This window comes from Giraffa tippelskirchi, chromosome 11 (genome assembly GCF_054371585.1).
Source record: "Giraffa tippelskirchi isolate mGirTip1 chromosome 11, T2T-mGirTip1v1.2.pri, whole genome shotgun sequence".
Taxonomy (NCBI): domain Eukaryota; kingdom Metazoa; phylum Chordata; class Mammalia; order Artiodactyla; family Giraffidae; genus Giraffa; species Giraffa tippelskirchi.
This window is the reverse complement of record NC_137285.1, coordinates 2,374,583-2,400,374: the sequence shown is the minus strand read 5'-3', so window position 1 is coordinate 2,400,374 and position 25,792 is coordinate 2,374,583. Positions and strand designations below refer to the sequence as shown.

The following is a 25,792-nucleotide window of genomic DNA, read 5'->3' as shown; positions in this document are numbered from 1 at the left end:
TTTCCACATTTAGACTTCTTCACCATCACTGATTGCCGTGGTTCAGATAATAGCCACCCAGAGGTAACAGGTCTTAACCTTGGAACCTGTCAATGCTACCTTATTTGGAAGAAGGGTCTTAGCAGTTGTGATTAAGTTAAGGAGCTTGAGATAAGGATACATCATCCTAGATCATTCTAGTGGGCCCTAAATGCCATCACAAATGTTTTTGTAAAGGAGAGAGAGAGGGAGATTTGGCAGACAGACACAGAAGAGAAGGCAATATGAAGCTGGAGGCAGACAGTAAGATTCCACTTACATGAGGCCCCTGGAGTAGTCAAGTTCATAGAGACAGAAAGTACAGTGGTGATTTCCAGGGGCTGGGGGAGGAGGGAATGGGGAGTTACTGTTTAGTGGGTACAGAGTTTCATTCTGAGAAAATGAAAAGGTTCTGAAGATAGATGGTGGTGATGGTTGTACAACAACGTGAATGTACTGAATGTCACTAACTATACACTTAAAAATAGTTAAAATGGTAAATTTTATGCTATGTGTATTTAACCACACACCCCCCTAAAGAGACAGGGGTAGAGATTAGAGTGATGTAGCTACAAGCAAGGAATGCTGGCAGCCACTGGAAGCCGGAAGAGGCAAGGAAGGACCCTCCCCTCAAACCTCAATAGTGTGGCCCTGTTGACACCTTGATTTCAGGCCAGTAAAACTGATTTTGAACTTCTGCCTTCCAGAACAGTGAGAGAATAGATTTGTTTTTTTAAACAATTTAATTTAATTTTATTTGGCTGTGCGAGGTCTTGACTACTGCACATGGGCTCTCCCTAGCTGCGTTCACTGAGTGGGGACCACCCGTTAGTTGTTTCGCCTGGGTTTCTCTTGCTGTGGCTCACGGGCTCTAGAGCAGTCTCCAGTTGTGGCGCGCAGGCTTAGCTGCCCTGTGGCATGTGGAGTCTTCTCAGACCAAGGACCGAACCTGTCTGCCCTGCATTCGTAGGTGGACCCTCAAGCACTGGACCACCAAGGAAGTCCAATTTCTGTTTTGTGGTAATTTATCACTGAGTTTGTGGCAATTTCAGACTGAGGAAACGAATACTTACACTAACCAACAGCCTGATTCTCATACCTGTGCTGATCACCAGGAAAAGGTAAAGGATGGAAAATCACAGTAGCCCCCTCCATCCCTCACTTTCACCCCTTCATTGTCAACAGGCCTCTTCATATCTCATTCGTGCCTCATAGGTACAGAAGACAGTCCTTGTCTCTCTTCAGATGGAGTCAGAGGCACCTGTGAGCTGTCCATGGTCTGCTGCTGGTGATGGCTGAGCTGAGATTCAGGGTAGACACGTGGGTCCCCTCTCCAGACAACCTCCCAAACTCACGGCCTCCCCACCTAGGCTGTCGACTTTACTGTGGGACAAGCATTCAGGAGCCGACCATCCCACCACGGTGTCCTCCCTGAGTAGCACAGTTTGGCCAGTGAGAGATGGAGGGGCTCCTGGGGAGGACCTTCCTGGCTGGCAGGAGCAGGCTGGACTCTTGTGAGACCTGCATAGATGAGCAGTGATGAGGGAGGCAGAGGAGAGGAGATGGGACAATTTCCATTTAATAATGAGGGCTTCCCAGGTGGTTCAGTGGTAAAGAACCTTCCTTTTTTTCAGGGTTCTCGGGAGACTCTGGTTCGATCCCTGGGTTGGGGAGATCCCCTGGAGAAGGAAACGGCAACCCACTCCAGTATTCTTGCTTGGGAAATCCCATGGACAGAGAAACCTGGTGGGTTACAGTCCATGGGTTCACAAAAAGAATCAGACATGACTTAGTGATGAAATAACAAAAACAACAACCCTCCAAATCTTGGGTCTCTCCTTGGCCATCTGTAGATACTAGCTTAGCAATCTGAGTCATTTGACTCAGTCAGGTTTAGCTGTGAACCTGTGAGCACCTGGCTTTTCAAACTTAAGACCCTAATCTGACCAGAGGTTGTGAACCTGTGTGGATTTAGGTGGGTTCTGCTTTGTGCTCTCACATCTGTCTTTCTTCATCAGCCTCATCTTCCCCACGTCAGGTTGGTTGGCCTGCTTTTTTCTCTGAGGTTCTGATAACAAGGTTCTTTTAAAAGATCAGACCCTGGTTTTTGTTGGCAACAGGGAGGGCAGGAGAGAGGCGAATAGGATCCTCAGAAATGAGCAGTGACTCGGCAGCTCTGGCCAGCTGTGAAGGCAGGCGGTGCATCATACTTTCTTCCTCTGGAACCATCTGTTCAGGGGAAATAAAAAATTAGGCTGTACCACAAGACTTTTTAAAAGGTGTACTATGTGATGATTTAATATGTATATAGAGTGTGAAATGATTACCACCATCGAGTTAACTAACCTCACTAGTTACCTTTTTTTTTCTTTTTTTGTGATGAGAACACTTAAGATCTCTTAGCAACTTCCAGTAAATTACTGTTAACTATAATCACCATACTGTGCTTTCGATTTCCAGAATTTATTCATCTTAGAACTTATATCCTTTGACCAATGTCTCCACCATTTCCTCCACCCACGGCCCCTGGCAACTACCATTCTCCTTTTTGGTTCTATGAGTTTCCTTTTTTTAGAGTGTAGGTAAGATCACGCAGCAATTGTTTTTCCATGCCTGACATTTCATTTAGCACAATGCCATTAAGGTTCATTCATGGTGTCGTAAATGGCAAGATTTCCTTCTTTTTGTATGGCTGAATAACATTCTATCGTGTAATATATATCACACCTTCTTTACGCATTCATCCATCAGTGGATGCTTAGGTTGTTTCCATGTCTTGGTTGTTGCAAATAATGCTGCTACGAACACAGGAGTACAGATATCTCTTTGACACAGTGTTTTTATTTCCTTTGGATATATTTCCAGAAATGGGATTGCTGGTTTATATGGTAGTTCTAGTTTTAATTTTTTGAGAAACCTCCATACTGTTTTCTTGGGCTTAATTTGCTCTTTTCAAGACCAATGAGGAAGAGAAATTGCAAAAGGACCTTGGTAAGACTGGGGATAGCCATGGTGGGGATTGCTTGCTGATGACATGCTTTTAATTTATTTTTTATTTTCAATCCCAGCTGGTGACTTCTTATACACTATAGATAAATCCTCTCCCTCCCTCACTGTGCTTGCCCTCTCCTGGTACATCCCTCACTCCCCTCTTACCTGACTCATTCCTTCTGTTTCAGGGCCCTGCCCAAACCAGACCTTCCCGCAACCTCGACTCATTCCCGGGTCAAAATCCCTGCTAGATATTTGGAGCATTAGTGCTTCTCTTACAAAGCACACATCACTGTGCTAATTTTAGAAGTATATGTCTTATCTTTGCTGACAGTCTGTTTCCGCTACTGGGCTGGAAGCCCTGTGAGAAGGGCAAGAACCCTGTGAGTCTCCTTCATAGCTGTAACCCCAGTGTCATCGCACATGACCTGGCACATAGAAGCTGCTCTTTTGTTGCAAGAATGAATGAATGAATAAATGAATGACTGCATTCTCTGTCTCTCCCTGGCTGCCACCCATGCCTTACCTCCTCTGGCCACCTATGTTCTGCTGCCCTAGAAATGGTCAGAGAGCAGCTGTGTCTCCCCCTGAGGTCCATTAGCGCTTCCAAGCCTTCCTCCCACTCACGTTTTAAGTTTTCTCATTTCCATAGACTTCACTTTTAGAACTGGGCATGGGCTGGCTGCCTGCAGCTAGGGGTTCAATGCTGGACTTTTCCTGGGGGTCGGTTCACTTCCAGATTAGTCTGAAAGTTCCCCGAGGGCAAGGACTCTGCTTGGCACAGAGCCAGGTGAAAAAAGCTTTGTTCAGTGTGGGGGCCGATAGACATGGATTGAAGGTGGCGGCTCCACACTGTGACTGATGGCTGAGCTCTAAGTCACGGGCAGTATCCATGGTGAAGAGCCCCTGCTCCCAAGATCCCCAGATGGGGAGCTTCTTTTTCCTGTGGACAGGTATTATTTTTTTCACTGTTTATTTATTTCTTTAATTGGAGGATAATTGCTTTACAATGTTGTGTTGGTTTCAGCCATACATCAACACCAACAAAAATCAGCCATAGGTACACACGTGGTGGACAGGTATTATGATGGGCCTTGGATATAGCCTCATAGAGTTTATAGTCCCGGGGAATGGTTGGGGAAGTGGGGACAAACAGGCACTGGAGGGACAGGAAGAGAGTGGCCCTCGGAGGCAGTGAGGTGCAAAGGAATGGGCTGCTTGACTTGAAGCAGTGGTTGGATGTCTGGTGGGCAGGGAGGGCCCAAGGCATCATAGCGTCCTGGCAGGGTTTGGGTGGCCCTTCCCCACTCTAAGCATCTCATCACTCAGCAAAGCTCCCCTCTCTATAGTACCTGCTCGGGAGTTTCCATCACCAGCCCCTGAGAGCATCCCAACCCTCCTCTGAACGAGGCCTGCCTTGGCCTGGGCTGCATGGTCACCTCTGTCACTGGCTCACCGTGTGCCCTCAGGTGAGCCATGCCTCTCCTCACAGCCCTCTCTCTTCTGAGCCCTGACTTCCAGATTAGACCTGTGTTTCTAGGTGGATAGGCTGAGCCCCACAGAGGGCCAGGGTTTGGTGAGCTCCTTGGGCGGGATTCTCTAGCATCTTCCCTCCCTGCCTTGGAAGGGTCCCAAATAACATCACTGGGTGAGGTACAGGGCAAGGAAATAGCTCCCGGGGGATCTCCTTTCCCACACTCAATGTCTCCCTCCTTAAGTTGGGATAACCGTGGGCAGGGGGCTGCAGGCTGTAGAGGGAGCGGCAGAAAGGTGGATGGGTGAGCGGTCATCCCTTTGGCTAAGATATTGTCACCATGCTGAATTTTCTTCAGCAACATCCAGCAACTTCTGACTTTCCCCAGAATGTTCTCCACGGAGACCAAGAACTTGTCCCTGATTCCTGGGATAGTCCTGCCTGCCTTTTACACATGGAGAAGCCAGGTCTGCAGAGAATACAAGACCGGTCCACGGCCAGGTGGCAGGTGATCTGAAGCTTCTAGGTCCCCAGCACCAGGCAGTCTGGCTCCTCAATAGAGCCGCTGGAGCCCTGGCCTGGGTGTGGCCCCACAGCAGGCCAGGTGAGGCTGCCGGGTGCCCAGCGATGGGAGCACAGCGGGCTTTTGTGCTCCGCGGGCACCACCCCCTGGCCGGCCCCACCCCGCTTTCTGGAGAGCCTTTACCTACCCGCCCACCTCCTGCCAACAGCTCTGCCAGCTCCTCCTCATTCTGCACTCAGAGTTGCTCTCCGACCAGCGCTGGGGCCCCTGCACGACAGTCCTGCTGCCAGATTTCACGGGTCCCCTCCCCCGGGCTGATCATTAACCTGGAGGCTGTATAAGGAACCAACAGCCCTGGCAGGAGGGACGCGTTGCAGCTGCCACTATGGACAGTAGCACCTGGAGCCCCCCGGCCACTGCCACCGCCGAGCCCCTCAAGGCCTACGAGCGCATCCGCAATGCAGCCGACATCTCTGTCATCGTCATCTACTTCGTGGTGGTGATGGCTGTCGGGCTGTGGGTAGGTGGGGGGTCCTGAAACACGGGGCTTGAGGGCGCAAGGGCCAGGGAAGGAAGGGAGAAGGGGGCCCACGGAGAGGCCACAGTCTTGGTGAAGCACGAGGAGCGGAGGGTGGGCTGAAGGGTGTGTGAAGCCAGGGGGAAGTGACTTGGAAACGTCTGAAAGGAGTACAGGGGCACCGTGTGAGGTGAGGGGGCAAGCAAGGGTAAGCAGAAGTGAGGGGATGCTGGTCAGTGTCCAGGGAGGCTCCCCCATCCCAGGCCAGTGGGCCTGGATGAGAGTGAGAGGTTGGAGAGGCCGGGGGCTTGAGAGGCAGCAGAGGACCAGCTCGTAGCTGCAGGGAGGGTCCCGGGGCTGAGACGGGAGCCCCAAGGAGGTGACTAGCTCCTGCCTCTAGTCAGATGGAAGAGAAACGGGTGGGTCGGGAAGGACACAGCACCTGCCAGCTGCAGGTGCTGTGGGGCGGCCCCTCCTGGGAGAGGCCCTGTGCCCCGTGCAGGGGCTGGAGTGAGAGAGAGCTGGCAAAGCTGGGCCCGGGGAGAGGAGGAGGAGGAGGAAGGCCAGAGTATGGCCTGGGCTGGGCTGGGCAGAGGGAAATGACTGGGCTCCCTCTTGGGACTCTGGGGACACACCAAACCAGAGAAACTTGTTCTCGGCAGTCCTGAACTTGGAAATTTTACTTGGGACAGACTCTGGCACACCCAGCAACTGGAAGACAGGTGTTTTAAGTGTGAACATCTTCCAGTCACTCTCAAAGGCTTTCATGGGGGGGGTGGCAGGCCAGGAATCCGGAGGAGAGGAGGGTGGACATTAACCCCTTCATGGTCATAGAGTGTTATTTTTTTTAACAGAAAAAGGGAAGTATTGATTTTTAAAAAGAAAAGCATAATTTAAAAAGAAACCAAATGTGGCTGAAGGCCTTAAGTGTCACAAGGGGTCTATGTGACTGATTCTTGCTCAGTAGCCTCAGCTTCCTAGACTCTGTGGAAAGTCCAGCCAGGGGCCAAGGTTCTCAGGTTTAGCGCTGGCTTCTACACCTCCCAGTGTTCTTTCGATGTTGGTAACTCTGCCCAGTCTCAGTTTATTCAGGTGTGTGATGTGTACAATCTTACCTGTTCTTATGACTCCTCATAAATGGCTGTGAGGGTCTGGGAGATGCATCTGAAAGCTCATTATGGACTGTAGGAATCTTTCAAAAGTATAATTGGGTTGACCAAGAAGTTCATTTGTGTTTTTCCAATATCTTACAGAAAAACCCAAGCAAACGTTTTGGCTAACCCAATACTATCATTTGCTCTCCAGGGTAAGAGTCGGACCCTGAATGATTTTTGTTCTTTTAAGTAAAATGGCAAAAGTGGTCAGATGGGTAGGACATCTCACAAAAAGCCATAAGGAGGGCAGGAATGCTAATCCTCATTTTACAGAATAAGAAGTCGAAGCTCTGTGTGACTGTGATTTGCCAGAGTTGTGATGCACGGAACTCGGGTCACTGACTCAGGTCTCCGTGGCACCAGGTGCTCTGCCAACCTGCCTGCCCTCACCCCTCACCCCAGGCTGTAGCAATAAGTGCTGCAAGTGAGATGGGAATCCATCGCTTGCCAGCTGTACCTCCTGTTTCCCTGACAGTTGTCGATAAGCTCAGCTCCCCTAACCAATCTCATTTTAGCGCCTCCCCTAACCAATCTCATTTTAGAGCCGCCAGTCCCGATGGTTATGGTGTTTACATTTCTCAAATATCTGTGAGTTCGTATTACTTGTCTTGTTAAATGCTGCCTAATGAGCCTGTTAGTGTTTGTCTACAGTTAGTCTTTCCCTATTAGTCAGTGCCCCCGACCGCCTGATCATTTAACATGCTGGCTTTCTTCTAGTTTAAGTTTCTTGTTTCCAATGGAGTGTCAAGAGTGGTTTGGCTCAGGGACGGACATCCTGACTCCTGTGTGATCTCCATGCTGCAGAAACAGTGATCCAGGCCCACTGTACTTCCCCAACTTAGAAAAGGCATCCAGGCCAACATCCTTTTGTTCATCCCTGTCTCTTCCAATATTTTTTCTTTTTTTAAAATCTTTTTAATCATTGGAAAATGCTGCCTCATCCAATGGTATCTGGGCTTGAGTTTCTCGAATTTCTTATCTTTTTAGGGTATAGTTCCATGTGTCTTTCACCACCTCCTATGGGGAATTTTGCATCCTTTTTGGCTGACTATTCCTTCTGGAAGATTTCATTAAGATATTCTGAAACCCTCTGTGCTGGCATTGCTAAACTACAGCCCATGGACCAAATCTGGCCCACAGCCTATTTTTGTATGGCTTACAAGTTAAGATTTAAAAAAAAAAATGCTTTTCAGGGGTTGTAATAAACCTAACAAAACAAAAGGAATATGTAGTGGAGATCATATATATCCCACAAGGCCTAAACTATTTACTACCTGGCCCTTTTTCTTAGAGCTTCCAAGGCAGCTCAGTGGTAAAGAATCTGCCTGCTGATGCAGGAGATGAGGGTCTGATCCCTGGTTTGGGAAGAGCCCCCTGGAGGAGGAAATGGCAACCTACTCCAGTATTCTTGCCTGGAAAATCCCATGGACGGAGGAGCCTGGTGGGCTACAGTCCATGGGGTTGCAGAGAGTTGGACACGACTGAGCACGAACTCACATCACATGTCCTTTTTCTTAATGGAAACAATGTACTGACCCCTGCTTTATGCGGCATCTGCATTAATAGCATCATTGGATGCCTGAGTCGTAATGGGGGAGCCCAACCTTTCTATTTAACAGATGAGGATCAGAGAGGGTGACTAGAAGCCACTCAGAGGAATCAGCCCCAGGGCTGGGACCAGAGCCCAGAACTTTCGATGCCAAGGGCAATGCTCTTTCCAATATCTCACCCTTCCCCCTCCCTAAGACTCTGTCCTTTCTGGGAATACCCTCTCCATGGTCCTTACCACCATTTGCACTGCTGTTACAGTGTCCCTCACATATTCTCATAAAGTGAGGGCCTAACTTGATCATATTCAACCCTCTTCATCCTATTCTCAAATCTCTTGTTTAAACCACTTGACAAAATCACCTTGACAAATTGTCAGCATGTGTGTGCGCTCAGTTGCTCAGTTGTGTCCGACTTTTTGCGACCCTATGGACTCTAGCCTGCCAGGCTCCTCTGTGGGATTTTCGGGCAAGAATACTTGAGTGGGTTGCCATTTCCTACTCCAGGGGATCTTTCCCACCCAGGGATCAAACCTGCATCTTCTGCATTGGCAGGTGAATTCTTTACCACTGAGCCACCTGGGAAGCCTCCAAATTGTCCGTGCTTTACTCCAAAACTTCCAGCAGAAACTTCCCCCAGGGGTGATATTTCCATTCCTGGATGGCTCTGGTGGCAAGAAAATTCTTCCCGGTACCGAGCTGAGACCTGATGTCCTAGGGTGTACGATTGTTTCAGAAAGTGAAGCAGGTTGAAGAAAGTGAGAGTAAATGGGGAGACGGGGGATGTCCTCTTGGCTGACAAGGTTAGTCTGTTCTGGTTTTCTATTAAGTTTTTGATGCTTCCTCCCTAGGCCATGTTTTCCACTAACCGTGGGACTGTTGGAGGCTTCTTCCTGGCAGGACGAAGTATGGTGTGGTGGCCGGTAAGTTTTCTCTGAAATATGATTTTCCTCATTTTCTTGTTGGCTCTGGGTGGTGGTGATTCTTTCTCCTTGCCTTTGATCCCGAAAAATGGATCACCTTCTCACCAGGTCACCAATTCCCTTTAATCTCCAGTGGTAAGGGAACAAGCTTTAAAGAAATAATGCTTGACATTTTTTTCAAGGGATAAATAGAGGAAAGACTTCACAAGGAGGACAGTGTGGAAGAGCAAAAAGAGCACCTAGCCCAAGGTGATCTTGGGCAAGTCTGAGCTTCCACGTCAGTTTCTATAAGATAGGAGTGATGATGTTTACCTTCTAGGAGGATTATGAGAAGTGGAGACCCTCTTATGGGGTAGAAACTCAGTAAATAGTAGTTCTTTTTGCTTCAAGTTCTACAGAGGAGAGAATTCCTCTGTCTACCTCAGGAGCCTAACACAGGGCCTGATACCCAGGAGGCTCTCAATAAATGCTTGAAGAGTAGCTGGAGGAGGGGCCCTACTGTCCCGTCACTGTTCTCCTCATCTCTTGGTGGATTTTGTATTTTGTATGTATGTGAGGTATTTTCCCTGACATAGGAATCCCAATCATAGGACATATGCATAGGTGGAAGAGAAAGTGGGAGGGCCCTTCCATCCTGTCACCCCAGGGCTCTGCTGAGTTATCAGGTCAGCCCAATGATGGGTTCTATGCAGAGTTCTCATCGAAACTACTGTTGACCAGATTGACCAAATTGTGCAATTCCTTGGGCCTAAGATAGAAGCAGGACTGGCTGGTGAAAGGGGGGTTAACGAAGCGCACATACAATGAGAAGAGAGTGACAGCTATGGAGGAAGAGAAGTGAGAAGGTAGAGGCTGTCACTGTCATAACACGTGGCACAGAGGGGAGGTGGGAGGAAACCGTGACACTTCCTGCAGCTGCCCTCTGGTCAGTTACTTGGAGATGGGTGTTAATGGTTAGCATTTTGGGACTTGCCTGATGCTAGTGGTCAAGACTCCACACTTCTACAGCAGAGGGTACAGGTTTGATCCCTGGTTGGGGAGTTAAGAGCCCATACACTACACTGCACCATCAAAATGTAAAACAAGCAAGTAAGTAAATTAGTATGTTCACAGTTGCTAGCTTCATCCCTGAAGTCATTTCTCTTTATCTTTAAGGTGGCCAAGAACACTGGGCAGCTGCTGACTTCTGTGGGGGTCCCTCATGCTGGTCTCTCATGACACATTCTATCTTCTCATGCTTTGGCCTTTGATGCTCTTCTAAAGGCTGGTGTTGAATTGGCAGCTGTGACCACAAAGTTCAAGACAAGGTTGAACTGCAGTATCCAATATGGTAGCCACTAACCACATTGGCTTTTTAAATTGAAATTAAAATAAGGTCAAAATTTTATTTCCTCCGTCACACTAGCCATGCTTCAAGTGCTTAACAGGTACATGTGGGTGGTGGCCGCCATACTGGATGCTGCAGATCTAGAATGTTTCCATCATTTTAGAAAGTTCTATCGGACACCGCTGCTCTACAGACTTCAGAGAGAGGCTGGCATGAAATCTCAGTGGACTTGAGATTTGCTGACTTAGAAACCTGAGTGGGACTTGGAAGTTTACTTTAGTTGTTAGGAAACTGGCATCCCACTCCAGTGAATGCTTCAGCACCCCCAAGAGGAAGCCTGCCGTGTGCTCACCCAGCCTCGGTTTGCATCCAGACCTCTTTTCTCTTCCTTCCCCCAACCTTAACAGGAAACGCATATCTCTTCATGTAAACTTTCCAGGGCTGATTCATTAGGGATAAGGCCTTAGCTTCCACTCTCTGGGTCTTGGAGAAGCTGATGAGAAGGCAGGGGCATGGGGCAGAATCACCTTAGGAGACAGACATTTTAGGTTAGGCTTGGGAACACATCACATCTTAACCAGTGATGATGTCTTCCTTCCTGATGACACCTGGGTTTGGATCTGGGCTGAGAGTTGGTTGGTGAGAGGAATTGGCTCCACCCCACCCTGACTAAACAGGTCAGATTCAGAGGTTTATGTGGGTTTCCTGTGGGTGTTGTTTTCCTTACTCCTGTCTCAGTGTTGGATTATTCTGACCAATGTGACATCATTCCTCTTTTGTGGAGAAGTCCCTGCTTCCTTGATGAGGCTGAAATTTTACTCTTCTTCATCCAACAATGGTATCTAAGGTTTCATGAGATTATATGAAAGGTTTGTAAACTGCCCGTGTATCCAGGTCACCTGGTATGCTTTAAAAAAATACAGATTCCCAGGCCTCATTCCAGATCCACTAGATTAAAACACTTTGAAAGAGGGCTCCAAGAATCTGCATTTAAAAAAAAGAGCTTCTCAGAGGCTTCCCTGGTGGTCCAGTGGTTAAGACTCTGCACTTCCCAGTGCTAAAATAGGGGAATCCTTTTGTTTCCTTCGAAGTCCTAAACATAGAGAACAGCAAGAAGCCCAGAGCTCCAGGAGAAGGTTCTTTGTGGACATTAACCATGGGCAACAAATGAAAAATCTAACCTGTCTGGATAGCTCTATTTAAAAAAATTATTTACTTTTGGTGGCACTGGTCTTTGCTGCTGTGCACAGGCTTTCTCTAGTTGGGACGAGCAGGGGCTACTCTCTGGCTGCATTCGTAGGCTTCTTGTTGCGCTCGCTTCTCTTGTTGCAGAGCATGGGCTCTGGGGCATGTGGGCTCAAAGCTTGTGGTTCCCGGGCTCTAGAGCACGGGCTCAGTAGTTGTGGCTCATGGGCTTAGTTGCTCCAATGCACGTGGAACCCTCCATGATCAGGGATTGAACCTGTGTCTCCTACATTGATAGGTAGATTCTTTACCACTGAGCCACCAGGGAAGCCCCAAGGGGATTCTTGAATGGGAATGCAGTGACCTCTAAGTCCCTCTCAATCCTGAAAATGCTCTACTTCCAGAAAATTCTAGCGTAGAATGAGCACAGGCTTTGAAGTCAGCCATCTGACCCCCTTCGTGTATTAGCTGTATGACTCTGGGCGAGTCACTGAACTTGCCTGAGCTGCAGTTTCTCCTTCTGTAGAGGAGAGAATAATACCTACTGTGGGGGACTCTTGTCGGGATTAAACGAGATTATGCACGTACGGCGCTCAGCACTGTGCTTGGCAGGGGCTCAGTAAATGCGAAAGTTAACATGTGGAAGGAAGGTTAGGAGACTCAAGACAGAACCCCTCAGTTGGCACTTATCGGCTGCCCAGTACCTGGAAGCTGGCATTTATATAAAGCCACTGCTGCCACATCACTTAAATTTAACTTTCACATTGACTGTGTGAGTAAATGAACATGATTTATATGTAATTTATTTATACCTACTGTAAATCATCAATTCCAGCTACACATTGATCACATTTTTACAGCTCTGAGACTGACTCTCTCTGACAATCGGTCAGTGGCATGTCATACTTTAAGTGGCAAGCTTTGTGCTATGTGGTATGTCTTACAATAGTTGGTGTTTTAGATTCAGTTAAGTGTGATTATAGGCTTCCCTGATGGCTCAGATGGTAAAGAATCCAACTGCAATGTAGGAAACCCAGATTCGATCCCTGGGTCAGGAACATCCCCTGGAGAAGGGAATGGCTACCCACTCCAGTATTCTTGCCTGGAGAACTCCGTGGACAGAGGAGCCTGGTGGGCTGTAGCCCATGGGGTCCCAAAGAGTCGGACATGACTGAGCAACAAACACTTTCACTTTTCACTTTCAAAGTGTGGTTATATTCTAAGATAGTAGTCCTTAAAAGAATGTTCACTACAACCCTTGGGCTTCCCTGGTGGCTCAGGTGGTAAAGAATCCAACTACAGATCCTTTTGTAGTTCATGAGCATGATGATTGGGTGTTCACATGTGCCTCCCTGCAAACCTTGTTACGACACCGGCACATTACCCGTCTGACGGTAAAAAAAAAAAGAATCCACCTACAGAGAGCTGGACGTGACTGAGCGACTGACACCTTTGGAAGCTGCAGAGATGCTTCAGGGACCGCTTTTGCTCTCCTTCCCAGGAAGCCGGTTTTCACTTATTTTATATGAGGGGACTCTACTGAGATTTTGTTTGAGGTCAGTGTTCTGCTAACTCATGAAATTTAAAAACCTCTAATTTAGAAGAAAAATAATTATGATGATTTCCATTCTAAAATTTAAAATGATTTAAAAACTATTGCAGTACACATTTGAAAAGACAACACAGCATGCAAGAAAATGCAAATCAAAGTACTTTTCAAACTTGAAAAATAGTCTAAACTGCATCAAAACTATACTTCTAAATTTCCCTTTGGACTAAAATACAAAGTCAGTTTAAACCTGTCATCAGTCTATAAGTTTATTGTCAGAATATCAGTCCTCCAGTGTGCTGGCTCAAGGAGGACATCACAGGGCCCACAGGCTCTCAGAGCTGACGTCTCTCTCAGCCTGCGGTGGCCCCTATATCCCCTTCATCTGCCTTTAGCTCTGTTGCTCTGTGATGTAGTAGGATGAGCAACACCCCCACCCCCAACCTATGTTCTGAGCTTCTTTGGTGGTTCAGATGGTAAAGAATCCACTTGCAGTTCATGAGACCTGGGTTCAATCCGTGGGCTGGTAACATCCCCTGGAGAAGGGAGTGGCAGCCCAGTCCAGTATTCTTGCCTGGGAAATCCCATGGACAGAGGAGCCTGGCAGGCTACAGTTCATGGTGTTGCAAAAAAGTTGGACACGACTTAGTGTCTAAACAATGGCAACAAGGGTGAGCAAGCAGAGAAGCTTCAGAACGATAGTCTCAGGGGGGTTTTAGGAGGAGAGGACTTGCACTGACCTTGGACTGATATACCTGAAGCCCCAAGGGCTTGGATAGTCATCCATGGGAAATCAGAGCTCATAAAGTCTGAGAAAAGATTGGACAGAGGAGAGACCAGTTTTTTGGGGGTATACCTGGGGGCTTTGGTGACTTTGAATGGTGCAGTTGCGATCTGTAACAGGTGGAGGTCCAGGCACTCTGGAAGAAGATTCCATTCCTAAAAAGTTGATGAGGCTGAGAGAGAGAGAGTTTGTGCTTGGCCTGGGGGTAGAAGTGAGGGACCATCAGGAGGAGGAGCAAGGACTCCAGGGCTGTGTCGTAGGAGGAATTAGCTCACAAAGACGGCCAGGCAGTGGTCTTTGACTCAGAAGTGTGAGTCACTTGAGGCAAGCCAAGCCCACTGAGAAACACAAAACCTTGTGAGTAAAATGAAACCTTATGCAACTGTGGGCCAGGAGTCCCCTTTTCTATAGCACCATGGCTTCGTGTGATTTTTTGTAGGAGATGTGAAAGCAGGAAGGCGAGCTTTGAAGGGGAAATTCCCCATGTGTTGGCTAGTGGCAGCAGAAATTACTCAGAGAGGTAGAACCCCATGTACACAGCCCTACAGAGAACTTTTGTTTTGGAGGAGAGTTTGGTTACACCAGCCAGAACCACTGGCAGAGCCAGCTCCGTGGAGCAGCAGGTACAACGGGGCTGAGCCAACCCTTTAACCCTCAAGGCATTTTCAAACACTTCAGAAGTTAGTATCCAAAGGGAGTGGGGATCTCACAAGGAGCTGGAGGATTTGCCTTGTCCTAGATTTGTGACATCAGGCCGGTCATTAGCTTCTCTGAGTCTCAGAGAGTCTCCTCTAAGTGGGAGATAGTAAGATCAAGATCTCAAAGCCTTGACCAAGACTGAAATCTGAGGTTCCACACCACAGAGGAAGGAACAATCATCCTAGCCAGTCCATCACCAGTGGAGACGGGATGGCTCTGTCTCTCAATAGCCATGGTTTCTTTCCTTCCTTTACTATTTGAGAATCAGCAGAGAGGAGTATATCACAGTGGTTTAGGTCACAGGTTGACAAACTTTCTTTGCAGAGGCCCAGGGAGTAAATATTTCTGGAGGCTATACAATCTCTGTCACAACTACTTAACCTTGCTGCTGTAGCATGAAAACAGCCACGGACAATAAGATGGATAAGCATGACTGTGTTCCAATAAAACTTTACTTATAAAACAGGCAGAGGGCCAGATTTGGCCCATAGGCTCTAGTTTGTTGACCTCTTAGTCAGGCCTGGGCTCTGGAGTCAGGCTGCTTGGGTTCAAATTCAGCCTCTACCCCTCACTAGCTGTGTGACCCTTGTTTGAGTTACTGAATCTCTCTGTGACTTACATTTGTTTTCTTTTAACAGAGAAACAGTACTTACTTGAGGTTGCTGCGAAGATGCACATTCAGTCTCAGAATAGAATCTGGCATATGATAAACTCTCAGGTTTAGCTCTTATTCTTTCTTCAATTACTTATCTGATTGAATCCTCAGCCATCCAGCAAGAATGACGATTAACCCCATGAGTTGCCCACGTTCCCACAAGATAAGAACACAGCTAGGGTTCTCCCTGTTCTCCTGGTTGCTCAGGTCTCTTTCTCCTTACTCTTTCAGATGGAAATTTATGAGATCTATAGGCATGGTCTACAGGTTTATCTGAAAACCAAGACATTCTTTCATTTATGTTTGACCAGAGACCCTGATGGAAATTTTCTGAGAAAAGAGGACAGCTTCTCATACTTCTTAAACTCTCTTGAGTGAAATGTATCTGATTTTGTCGCTAAGTCTAAAACCTGGGGATCAGATCAAAGGTCAGCCACTTAGGAGTGGCCACTGGGAAGAGACTGGCAGGCCTGAGATCTAGGTGGGAACTCATGAGTGAGAGGAAAAGCAGGAGTGAAGTGAATGGACATAGAGGAAGCAGAGAGCTCACCTAGGGAGCAAGGTCGGGAAGATGTGAGATGGGAGGCAGGCAGGTACCTGACCTTCATAAGCCTGAGTGGAGGTGACTGCCAAGTCTCCAGGCAGTCCTCTCTTCCTGCTGATCGCACGAAGCTGTGTGTGCTTTCATTTGTCTCAGAGCTGAGCCTGTATGTTTCTTAATCATTAAAAAAAAAATCTATTCCAACACCTAGTGCAGGGCCTTGCATCCAGTATGTACTGAATTGAAAGAATGAGAGAGAGAAGAGAGCTGTGTCCCCAGACCCTCACACCGGATCCCTTTGTTGATGTCAGCTGAGCCCTCAGCCTACCTTCTGCCCTGGCGCAGTGACTGCACAGTGTAGACCGTGTTAAGAATCAGGAGGCCCAAGTGAAAACCTGCCTCCAGCAGTGCTCCACATCTCTGTTCCTATGTACACCTCATTTTTTTCCTTTAGGGTATTTTTTTTAGGCTCAGTTTTAGTGGTAAAACTGGAAAACCAAGCCTGGTCCTAATAATCAGAGTGCCCAATTTCAGCCCATACTGGACACCGTGGAAAAATCTGGTGTGACCATGCTTCCTTGTTATTTCAGACATGTAGTTTCTCTCAGTTCGAGTCAAGATTTTGCAAAACTTGTCGGTTCCTGCGTATCTGTGTTGCCTTCCTGGTAAGAGTTTTTAGCCTGCCGTGTCAGTGTCTGCTTAGCTCTTGAAGAACCTGTTCTCGTTCTTCCTCCTCCTCTTTCTTTTCTTCCTTCTCCTCCTCTTCCTCCCCTCTGCTCGCCTCCTCCTCCTCCTCCCTTCTCTCACTCTCCCCCTCATCCTTCTCTCTCGCTCTTTCTTTTCTGCACCCATTTCCCTCCCATTCTTCAAGGCTTGTTGGTCTCTGAGGAGTTTCTCTGACTCCTGTGCAGGCGCTCACTGCCCCACGTATTCTTGTGTTCCAAGGCCTCAGCTGCCTGGAGGGTCGCCAAGTTCCTGTCCTCTAGTTTGTACCTAAGCTCTTGGCTTCTCTTCTGCCTCTGGCTGCCTTCCCAGAATTCTCTAACACATTAGTACTTTTGCCGACAGAGAAAGGAAAAAGTAACCTATAATCGATGTCGCTAGTTGGTGGAAGTCAGAAGAGTGCTGAAACTATCAGCCAAGATAAAGTCTTTGGATCACTCAAGTTAGAAATGTATCTGGGCTTTCCCTGTCTACCAGTGACATGGCTCATTTTGAGGTTGTTTCTTTTTGGATAAGCTTTATGTTAGGGGGGTGATTTGGAGTTGGGATTAAGAACCAGGCTGCCTTGGTTTGAACCCCAGTTCCATCCATTCCTATCTCCGTGGCCTAGGGTGAGTTACTTACCCTCTCCTGCCTCAGTTTTCTCAACTTCAAAATAGAGATCATAGCACCTATGTCACAGAGTTGTTTTGAGAATTGAGTTAGTTAATATGTGTAAATCTCTTAGAATAGTATACAGTTAGTGCTACCCAGGTTGGCCATTCTTATCATCATCGTCATTATCCCTTATCATTCTCCTTATCTCTGTGTCTCATCTCCAAATCCTCCTTGTTAAAGTATGAATTCAACCATTTACTTATATATGCATTGCTGTGATTTCATCCTACATTTGCATGTTGATTAGCTTCTATGTGTCACATCTATATTAGGTCCTGGTATATATTTGTGTGTGTGTGTGACACAACTTCTTACAAAATGCATCTAAAATTACGAACAGTGGTGAGTGGTAAGAAGGCAGTGTTTCGAGTCTTAACCTACAGAGGAGGATCAGGGAAGCCCATTTTTAGATTGAGCTCTGAAGGATGAGAAGGAGACAGGCATGTGAAGATTGGAGAAAGAGCAATCCAAGCAGAAGGAACAGAATGGTCAAAGGCCTGAGGCGGGGAGGAGTTTGGGGTACTTGGGAACTTAAGGGGGGTCAGCGTAGGGGAGAGATCATGCATACTGATCAGGCCCTTCAGGTGAGGGGCCCTGAGTTGTCGATGATCCCAAAGACGAATTTGTCTGAATTTGTGAGAGGACTGGTCTCCAGCCCCCTTGACCTATAAATGCCAACAGAAGACCTCACTTACCTACAGCCTCTGGGAAGAAGACAGCTTTGGCAGTGGTTTTCTGATTTCACACTTGTTTGGTTCCTGGGACAAAGAGAGAGTTCATGAAGATAAGAAGTGAAAGGCCCCCTTTGTCCATGGGGAATGTGAGTTGATGTAGAGTAAACAGAGATTATGATGGCTCTTGGGAAGGCCTGTGTCTAAATATTTACCAGAGCCTCAAGAAGTGAAATAACCTGAATGTAGGAACCCCACCTTCTCTTCTGTCCCCAACCAGGAAATGTCATCCCTAAGAGATGGTAAGGGTCAAAGATTAAACCTTCTCAAACTTCCCCTGTGAAAAGACTCTTTACTAGGGAATCAAGATGTTAATTTAGATTAGACCAGTTCCTGAAAGGATGAGGGCGGAATCGGAAATACAAGTGTGATGCAGACACACACAAGGTCGGGCCCCCCCTTGAGGTCTTGTTTTTACAAACACTAAGCTTACAGGTCACCCCATCAACATCTCAGAGCAGCTCATAGTCTCTACTGAGCCCCACTGTTTTTATGGGCTCTTTGTGGGCCTGGCAGGACAGGTTTATCGCCTCTTCCTCGGGAGAGAGGCATCCCTGGCATGCCCCATTAAGAGTCCCGACGCCAGGCAGCCAGTGGGAATCAATGCAGCACAGGGGCATGTGGTCACTTGGTTCCTGTGGTTTCCCCAAGAGGGGGCTCCAAGGATTTGCTGTCACTCACCCACCCACACGCTGACTCAGCAGGCTTTTACAGCGTGCTTGCCACGTGCAAGGAAGGTCCTGTGCTAAGTGGACGCACGCATGCTCTTCAAGAGCTAGAGGATGTTTGGGGAACAGCACTTATACAGAAGCAGTTACCAAAATGGGGCCTGATAGGCACCGGGAAAGTGCAGCAGGCAACACACGGGGCAAGGTCGGGGGAGGAGGAGCCTGGCTCTGGATGGTGTCAGCAGAGAGATGGGGCTGCGTTTCTCTTTGAACACGGGGGTAGTGTTTTTGCACATAAAACTTGATGGAGAGGAAATTCCAAGCAGAAAGAAATGGTGCAAACAGAAGCAGGAGGCAGGAAAGCCTCCTGAGTATGTCTAGGAGGCTGGGTCTATGTGATTTAACTGGAGTGCAGAGTTCTTGAAAGGCATTAGGGGTGGAGGTGGGGGGCTACTGGGACTGGAGAAGAAGGACGGGGCTAGTTTACAAAGGCCATTGAGAGCCTGTAAGTCCTCTTCCCAGTTGCATGCAACGGCAGGAAAGAAGAGCCCTCCAGCTGGCACTATTGATTGACTCTGGTGGTTGAGATCACCCTCTGGGAACTCTTATGACTCCATCTCTTGAGGTGACAAAGTGTTTGTGGAAGAATTTCCCAAAGAGCCTTTGAGTGGCTTGTGTAGATTTCCATTTGTAATGTCTCAATAACTTTCCTGTGGTGTGAGGATCCTCTGGAAGTCTTTATTCAGCTGAGCCTGCCAGTTAGTTCTAGGGTTTCACCAGTGAGATTGGCCAAAGCTTGTTCCAGTTCACGCGCTGTTACCTTGGCATATGGGGAAGTGACAGTGTCTCTCACGTTGTAGCCTGAGTGCCATGGTAATAGGCCTTTAAAACTCTGAAAGTGTTAGAATAAAAATAATACTAAAATACCCCCAAAACAACTCTAGAGGTAAGTAGGAGATTTTGGGCAGGGAGCTTCTTTCACCCCAAATTTTTTGTCCTCCATCTGAGCATCCCAAGTTTGTAGTTAGTCACTGTACTTCCGCTCCCCCCAAAAGAGGTAAAAACAAGTTTAAGAAGGAATAGTGACTTTCAGTACAGTCTAGGGCAGGCTTCTCTAGCTTTACTGTGTATAAGAACCACCCTTACTCCTCTGATTCAGTGGATCTGGAGTGGGGACTGAACTTTCGTAGTTCTCCTGAGCACCTGGGTGAAGCCAACGCTCCAGGCCCACAGGGCACTCTGTGAGTAGCATTGGTTCAGGGAGCCCTAGGGCTGAACACTGAAGGAACGATCGTTAGATGGACTGATGTTTTCCTTTGGTTTGAGAGATAGATGTAGTTACTGCTAGCTTCCCACTCCTGACATTAATGCAATAAGTCCCCTACATACATAGGAGCATGTTTGTAAGTGAGCCTAGGTACCCAACTAACACAATCAACTATGTAGTACTGTATTGTAATAGGTTAATAATACTTTTCACAGAAATAATACATACATAAAAAACAAATGCAAAAAATAAAGAAAGCCATGGAGTCGCAGAGTCAGACACAAGTGAGCAACTGAACTGAATGCTGTAACACATTTTTGAAAATTGTAATGAAGTAAATCAGGAAGAAACTTAAAAAAAAAAATAAATTAAAAAAAATAAAGAAAACACTTTTAAGCTTACAGTACAGTACCTTGAAAGGGCTTCCCAGGTGGCTCAGTGGTAAAAAATCTGCATGCCAATGTAGGAGACGTGGGTTCAATTCCTGGGTCACGAAGATCCCATGGAGAAGGAAATGGCAACCCTTTCTGGTATTCTTGCCTGGGAAATCCCTGGACAGAGGAGCCTGGAAGGCTACAGTCCTTAGGGTCACAAAGAGTCAGATATGACTGAGCGAGTAAGCACACACACACCTTGAAAAATACAGTAGTACAACAGCTGGCGTACAGGGGCTGGTGTGCACATTTGCATCTTTGAAAGTTCCCAACTTGAAGGTTTGTATGTGGGGGACTGACTGTAGTTGGTATGGAGAAATGAATTTGGCCAGATGTTTTCCTTGTGGTTTCAGTAGTTGTCCCTTTAGAGAAGGCTCATGGGAAGACATCAAATTTGTGCCAAATCCTGGAGGGATTGAAGGAAAGAATTTTAAGTGATAGAGCCACTGTATTGTTAATGTGGAATTGATAATTCCACATTATCAGGAATCTAAATTGCAATGAGAAGAAATCTGTTTTTGTTAAATGGTCCAGATAATTTAGAGGCAGAGTCTCTGACAGAGATGGGAATCAGAGGCACTGGCTTTGTCCTCAGCACTGCCAAGGACCCAGTGCTGAGCGGCAGATTTGAAAGTGTACCTGAAGCCACATGATGTCAAAAACAGATGTGAAGTCAAGAGGGCAGCCTGCTTAGCCTGGCTATTCAGTCCAGTCATGTCTGGACTGGTCTATTCAGGTCTGAAGCCCATCTGGGGTCACAACTGGGGCTGCAGGCAGCAGAGAGAGAGACAAAAGTGGTTTTTGAGGAGCAGACACATGAGAAGACAAAGCTTAGCCTGGGGAAGATTTGAGGGTAGGCACAACCCTGTCCCTTGCAAGGAGATCAAACCAGTTAATCCTAAAGGAAATCAGTCCTGAATATTCATTGGAAGGACTGATACTGAAGCTGAAGCTCCAATACTCGGCCACCTGATGCAAAGAGCTCATTGGAAAAGACCCTGATGCTAGGAAAGATAGAAGGCAAAAGGAGAAGAGGGTGGCAGAGGATGAGATGATTAGATAGCATCACTGACTCAATGGACATGAGTTTGAGCAAACTCTGGGAGATGGTGAAGGACAGGAAAGCCTGGCATCCTTCAGTCCATGGGGTTGCTAAGAGTCAGAAATGACTTAGCAACTGAACAACAACAACCCCTGTTCAGGGAACTAGATCCCATGTGCCACAACTAAGAGTTCTCATGCCGAAAATAAAGATTCAGCATGTCACAACAAAGATTGAGGATCCTGAGTGTTGCAACTAACACCTGGCACAGCCAATAAATTAAAAAAAAATTTTTTTTAAAAGAAAAAATGGGAGATAGTGACAGCCTGTACAAGGATGGTGTGAAAAGTGCTGGGCGCCAGTGCCATTGTGAAGGCAGAGTCAGGTGTAAATGACTCAGTGCAGGTCCGGTGGGGATGGGTAGGAGTTCAGATGAGGCCAAGGGGAACGGCTGGAGAACAGTGATGACCATGATAGAAATGAACTGACCCCGGACCAATATCCTCAGAGCTCCCCTGGCCGCCACTCATCAAACGGTGACAGCCTGCCTCAGGAAAGCCTACAACTGCATAAAGTCCACTGTCTCCCTTTGAGGGGATCTTGGAGAGGACTCCTTAAACTTAAGGTTAATCTAATGCAGTTAATCATTACTGATAATTATGCTCTTAATAGTACAACATTAGGCTTAATCATTTATTGAGTAAGAGATGATAAATGAAAAAAAAAAGATGATGGATCATGACAGGCAGGCTACACGCAGAAGGGAATTCTGATTAAAGGTGGACTGTTATTCCCACCAAGCTTTGAGGAGGAGGCAGATGTGCTTAAACAGCCAGCTTTCCTCTCAGTTTCCCCTTCCCCTCCTCCTCTTTCCTTTTCTCCTGCTTTTTACCCTCACAAAGTATTTTAATATTTGTGCTATAATGAGGACAAAATGCAGTGTGAAGCAATAGAATTTTCACATCATAAGAATTCCACTTATGATCAGAGGCAATGGTGATTTACTTCTTTTTTTATTAATTATTTTTATTTTTGGCTGTTAGGCCTTTGTTGTGGCATCTGGGATCTTCTCATTGCATGTGGGCTCAGTAGTAGTGGCACGTGACGGCTTTAGTTCCCTGGCCAGGGATAGAGCCTGTGTCCCCTGCACTGGAAGGCAGACCCTTAACCGCTGGACCACCAGGGAAGTCCCTGCTAATTTACTTCCTTATGCAGAGTTTACTGGGTCCTCTTCTTTTAACTAAGGCAAGTGAGCACATGTTGTTCAACACACTTTAAAGTATAGGCAACAAAAGATTAAACATTTTAAGCTGCAGTAGTTAAAGTACACAGTGTCCCTTCTCAGTGAATGACATCCACCCAGTCACTGAAGTCCTGATTCTAGGCATTATCTTTGATGACCCCTTTGTCCAGTCTCCTACATCTGCTCCATCAACGAGGCTCATCAACTTTGTTTCCGAAGTGTGCCCCAGTGTCTATGCTTGTCTTTGTCTCAACTGCCGCCACCAGAGACCAAGCCACTGTCCCTGCTCCTCTACAAGCAGCAACTGCCTCTTGCACGTTTCTGTTTTCTCCTGTGCCCCCAGCGCTACACTCTCCACATGCTTGAGAGAAAGCCCTGAAAACAGGTTAGATCCTGTCCCTCCCCTGCTTGAAACCTCCAGTGGCTTCCTATCAGAGTAAAATCCACACTCCTCCTGCGGCCCACTTGGACCTACGTGATGTACGCCTCCCAGCTTTCCAACCTCGTCTCACTCCACCCACACACTGCCGCCACTCTGGCCTTCTTTCTGCTTTCCAACCACAATGCCCTTCCTACTTGGCCAGAGGGGTGATCTTTGCTGGAATGCTTTCCCTCTGATCTCAGCGTGGTTGACTTCTTTTATCATTTTGATCTCAGTTTAGACACAGCACAGAGGATCACTCTATCACACTTTTCTATTCTCTTCACAGCACTGATCTCTCTTTTTCTTTTCTTTTTCGTCAGTGCTTTTCATAGAGGAATCCCCAGTGTCTAGAACAGAGCTTGACATATTGAATAGGTGCTAATTAACATTTGTGGAATGAATGAATGAAGACACTTACATCATCATCTCCTCATTATTCTGGAGACCTCCAGACCCTCTCCTCTGACTTAGCATATGGCACTAAGCATGTCAGCTATAAATCATATATTGAGGGAGAGTTAAGACAGTTCCTTGGAACAATAATCTGCCTTTTGGGAAATATGTGTTTTGTTCCAGACTTGAACCATCTTAGGGATTTTTAGACAAATAGAGCCTCCCTGCATTGCTCAGCAAGACTGGGGATAATTGTATTAATACTAGTGTGGTGCTTTTCAAATATTGCTCTGCCTTCTCCTCCTGGATATGGAAAACTCTAGAACTTTTTGGAGTTTTCTTGGATCTCAGATGCAGTTGAGTTGATGGTACGGTATCATGATCAGTCAGTGCAAAATCCTCTCTCGTTTCCCCCGATACTTCCTCCTTCATCTCCTAGTCACAGTCCTATTCTCCTTTCCTCTCCTGGGCTTCCACTCTTGGGTATTTAATACACATCCTTCCAATTTGTCTTCTAGCCTATGTTATTAGATAAATGTATATCTTTGAAACATGCAGTGTTTTGTACATATACACATGGGGTCTTTGAGATCTTTGTAAAAAATAAAAATACTCTATTGAAGGAATTCCCTGGCCACCCAGTGGTGACAACTCCGTGCTTTCACTGCCAGGGGCTCAGGTTCGATCCCTGGTGGGGGAACTAAGATCCCACAAGCCTTGCAATAAGGCCAAAAAATATATATATCAATTTAGAGAGATATTTGGCTTCCCTGGTGACTCAGTGGTAAAGAATTTGCCTGCAGTGCAGGAGACACAGGAGATACGAGTTCAATCCCTGGGTTGGGAAGATCCCCTGGAGGAGGAAATGGCAACCCACTCCAGTATTTTTGCCTGGAAAATTTCATGGACAGAGGAGCCTAGTGAGCTACAGTCCATGGGGTCACAAAGAGTCAGACATGACTGAGCGGCTGTGCAGCGTCCCTTATAACTTGGGAGCCAATGGGATCACAGAATGTAACAGCTGGGAGTCACTTGGAAATTATCGGCCCTACCCCTTGCCTTCTTTGACAAGTGACAAGTGATCTGAGGTCCATAGGCTTCCTTTTAAATGATTTCTTTCAACGAAACTGTCCCCCTTTCCTGAGAGCCTGTATTGGTCAAGGTCCCCAGTCAGCAGTGCTGGAGAACACTGAGATGGATGGCGGAGGCCCCGCACCTGCGCCCCCGGCCTCTGAGCAGACTTCTGGAGGAGGCCTGATAGGCTGTGGGGCTTCCCGGACCTCCTTAACTGTGCAGCGTCGGGCTTACAGAGGTCTCACGGGGATCCCATCTGGGGTACATCCCATAGCTCCTCCAGTTCTCCCCTGTGCCTCTTCCCCGTTCCCCAAGTCCCCACACTCACCTTCTGAACCTGTGGTCCCAGCAGACCCTGGCAGTCAGGCTCCTGGCCGGCTTCTGCTCTTTCTTACCCTGCTCTTGGTTGCCATGTCCCTTCTGTCTTTGGTCTGGCCTCGAGTGTCCTGGTGAAGCACAGAGTCCTCACCCGAACCTTTTGTGTTTCCAGATTGGAGCCTCTCTGTTTGCCAGCAACATTGGAAGCGGCCACTTTGTGGGACTGGCGGGGACCGGAGCAGCTGCAGGAATTGCCACTGGGGGCTTTGAATGGAACGTGAGTAACACTAGAGACACTGTGTCCTGGTGCTGGAAGTAGCTGCAGCAGTCAGCGAGCTCAGTTTACCCTCAGAGATGTTCTAGACGGTAGAGAACCTCCCGGGGCCACCTTGCAGTGCAGTGGGGGAGGGGCTCAGTTTCAGGCCCCCAGAGTCCTGCTCCCCTTCCACCACGAGAAATCACTGACACGATGGTGTTAGTATTCCTTTCTTCTTTTAAAAGGGTGGGGCAAACTGAGAGAGTAGCGCTGACATACATACTTACCGTGTGTAAAATAGCCAGTGGGAAGCTGTTACAAAGCACAGGGAGCTCAGCCTGGTGCTCTGCGATGACCTAGAGTGCTGGGATGCGGTGGGGGAGGTTCACGGGGGAGAGGATATATGTATACTTATGGCTGACTTACCCTGTTGTATGGCAGAAACCAGCACAACATTGTAAGACAATTATCCTCCAATTAAAAATAAATTAAAAACAGCCAAGCCCACTAGGACCCTTTCAGCCACATTAGAGGTTTGGAAATACTTACGACCAGATTTCCAACATTATTATTATTATTATTTTTAAAGGCTTTCTAAATGGTATTTTACTCCTGTAAACCAGGGAGATGGCTGAAGGAACTATGATACCAGTGGGTAGACCCCTGGGTCCCTCT

The 25,792-nt window shown here is 47.3% G+C and overlaps 1 protein-coding gene, 1 long non-coding RNA gene and 1 pseudogene across 13 annotated transcripts in view; 2 read left to right on the top strand and 1 right to left on the bottom strand.

Annotated features, from left to right (window-relative positions):
• Positions 1 to 25,792, top strand: part of SLC5A1 (solute carrier family 5 member 1) — a 102,971-nt gene that overhangs the window by 49,484 nt on the left and 27,695 nt on the right. For 5 of the 11 annotated variants that reach the window (XM_081542213.1, XM_081542214.1, XM_081542211.1 and 2 more), the window contains exons 2-3: positions 9,076 to 9,147; positions 25,034 to 25,138. In XM_081542213.1, coding sequence (XP_081398339.1) covers positions 9,079 to 9,147; positions 25,034 to 25,138 — 174 coding nt within the window. In that variant the 5' untranslated portion in view covers positions 9,076 to 9,078. Of the gene's footprint in view, positions 1 to 4,358; positions 4,479 to 4,871; positions 5,088 to 5,214; positions 5,527 to 9,075; positions 9,148 to 14,431; positions 14,616 to 25,033; positions 25,139 to 25,792 lie in introns of those variants that run through there. The other 6 variants (XM_081542206.1, XM_081542204.1, XM_081542203.1 and 3 more) reach the window with 4 other exon arrangements.
• On the bottom strand, positions 743 to 25,125 carry LOC145526514 (uncharacterized). 2 transcript variants are annotated; one of them, XR_014068940.1, is made up of 4 exons: positions 24,872 to 25,125; positions 20,346 to 20,773; positions 17,963 to 18,025; positions 743 to 2,247 (listed from the first exon to the last, which is right to left on the bottom strand). It is a non-coding gene; the product is annotated as an uncharacterized LOC145526514 (long non-coding RNA). The 2 variants fall into 2 exon arrangements; XR_014068939.1 differs by lacking the exons at positions 743 to 2,247; positions 17,963 to 18,025 and having other exon boundaries at positions 19,329 to 20,773; positions 24,872 to 25,040.
• Positions 12,962 to 13,053, top strand: LOC145528093 (small nucleolar RNA U13; annotated as a pseudogene).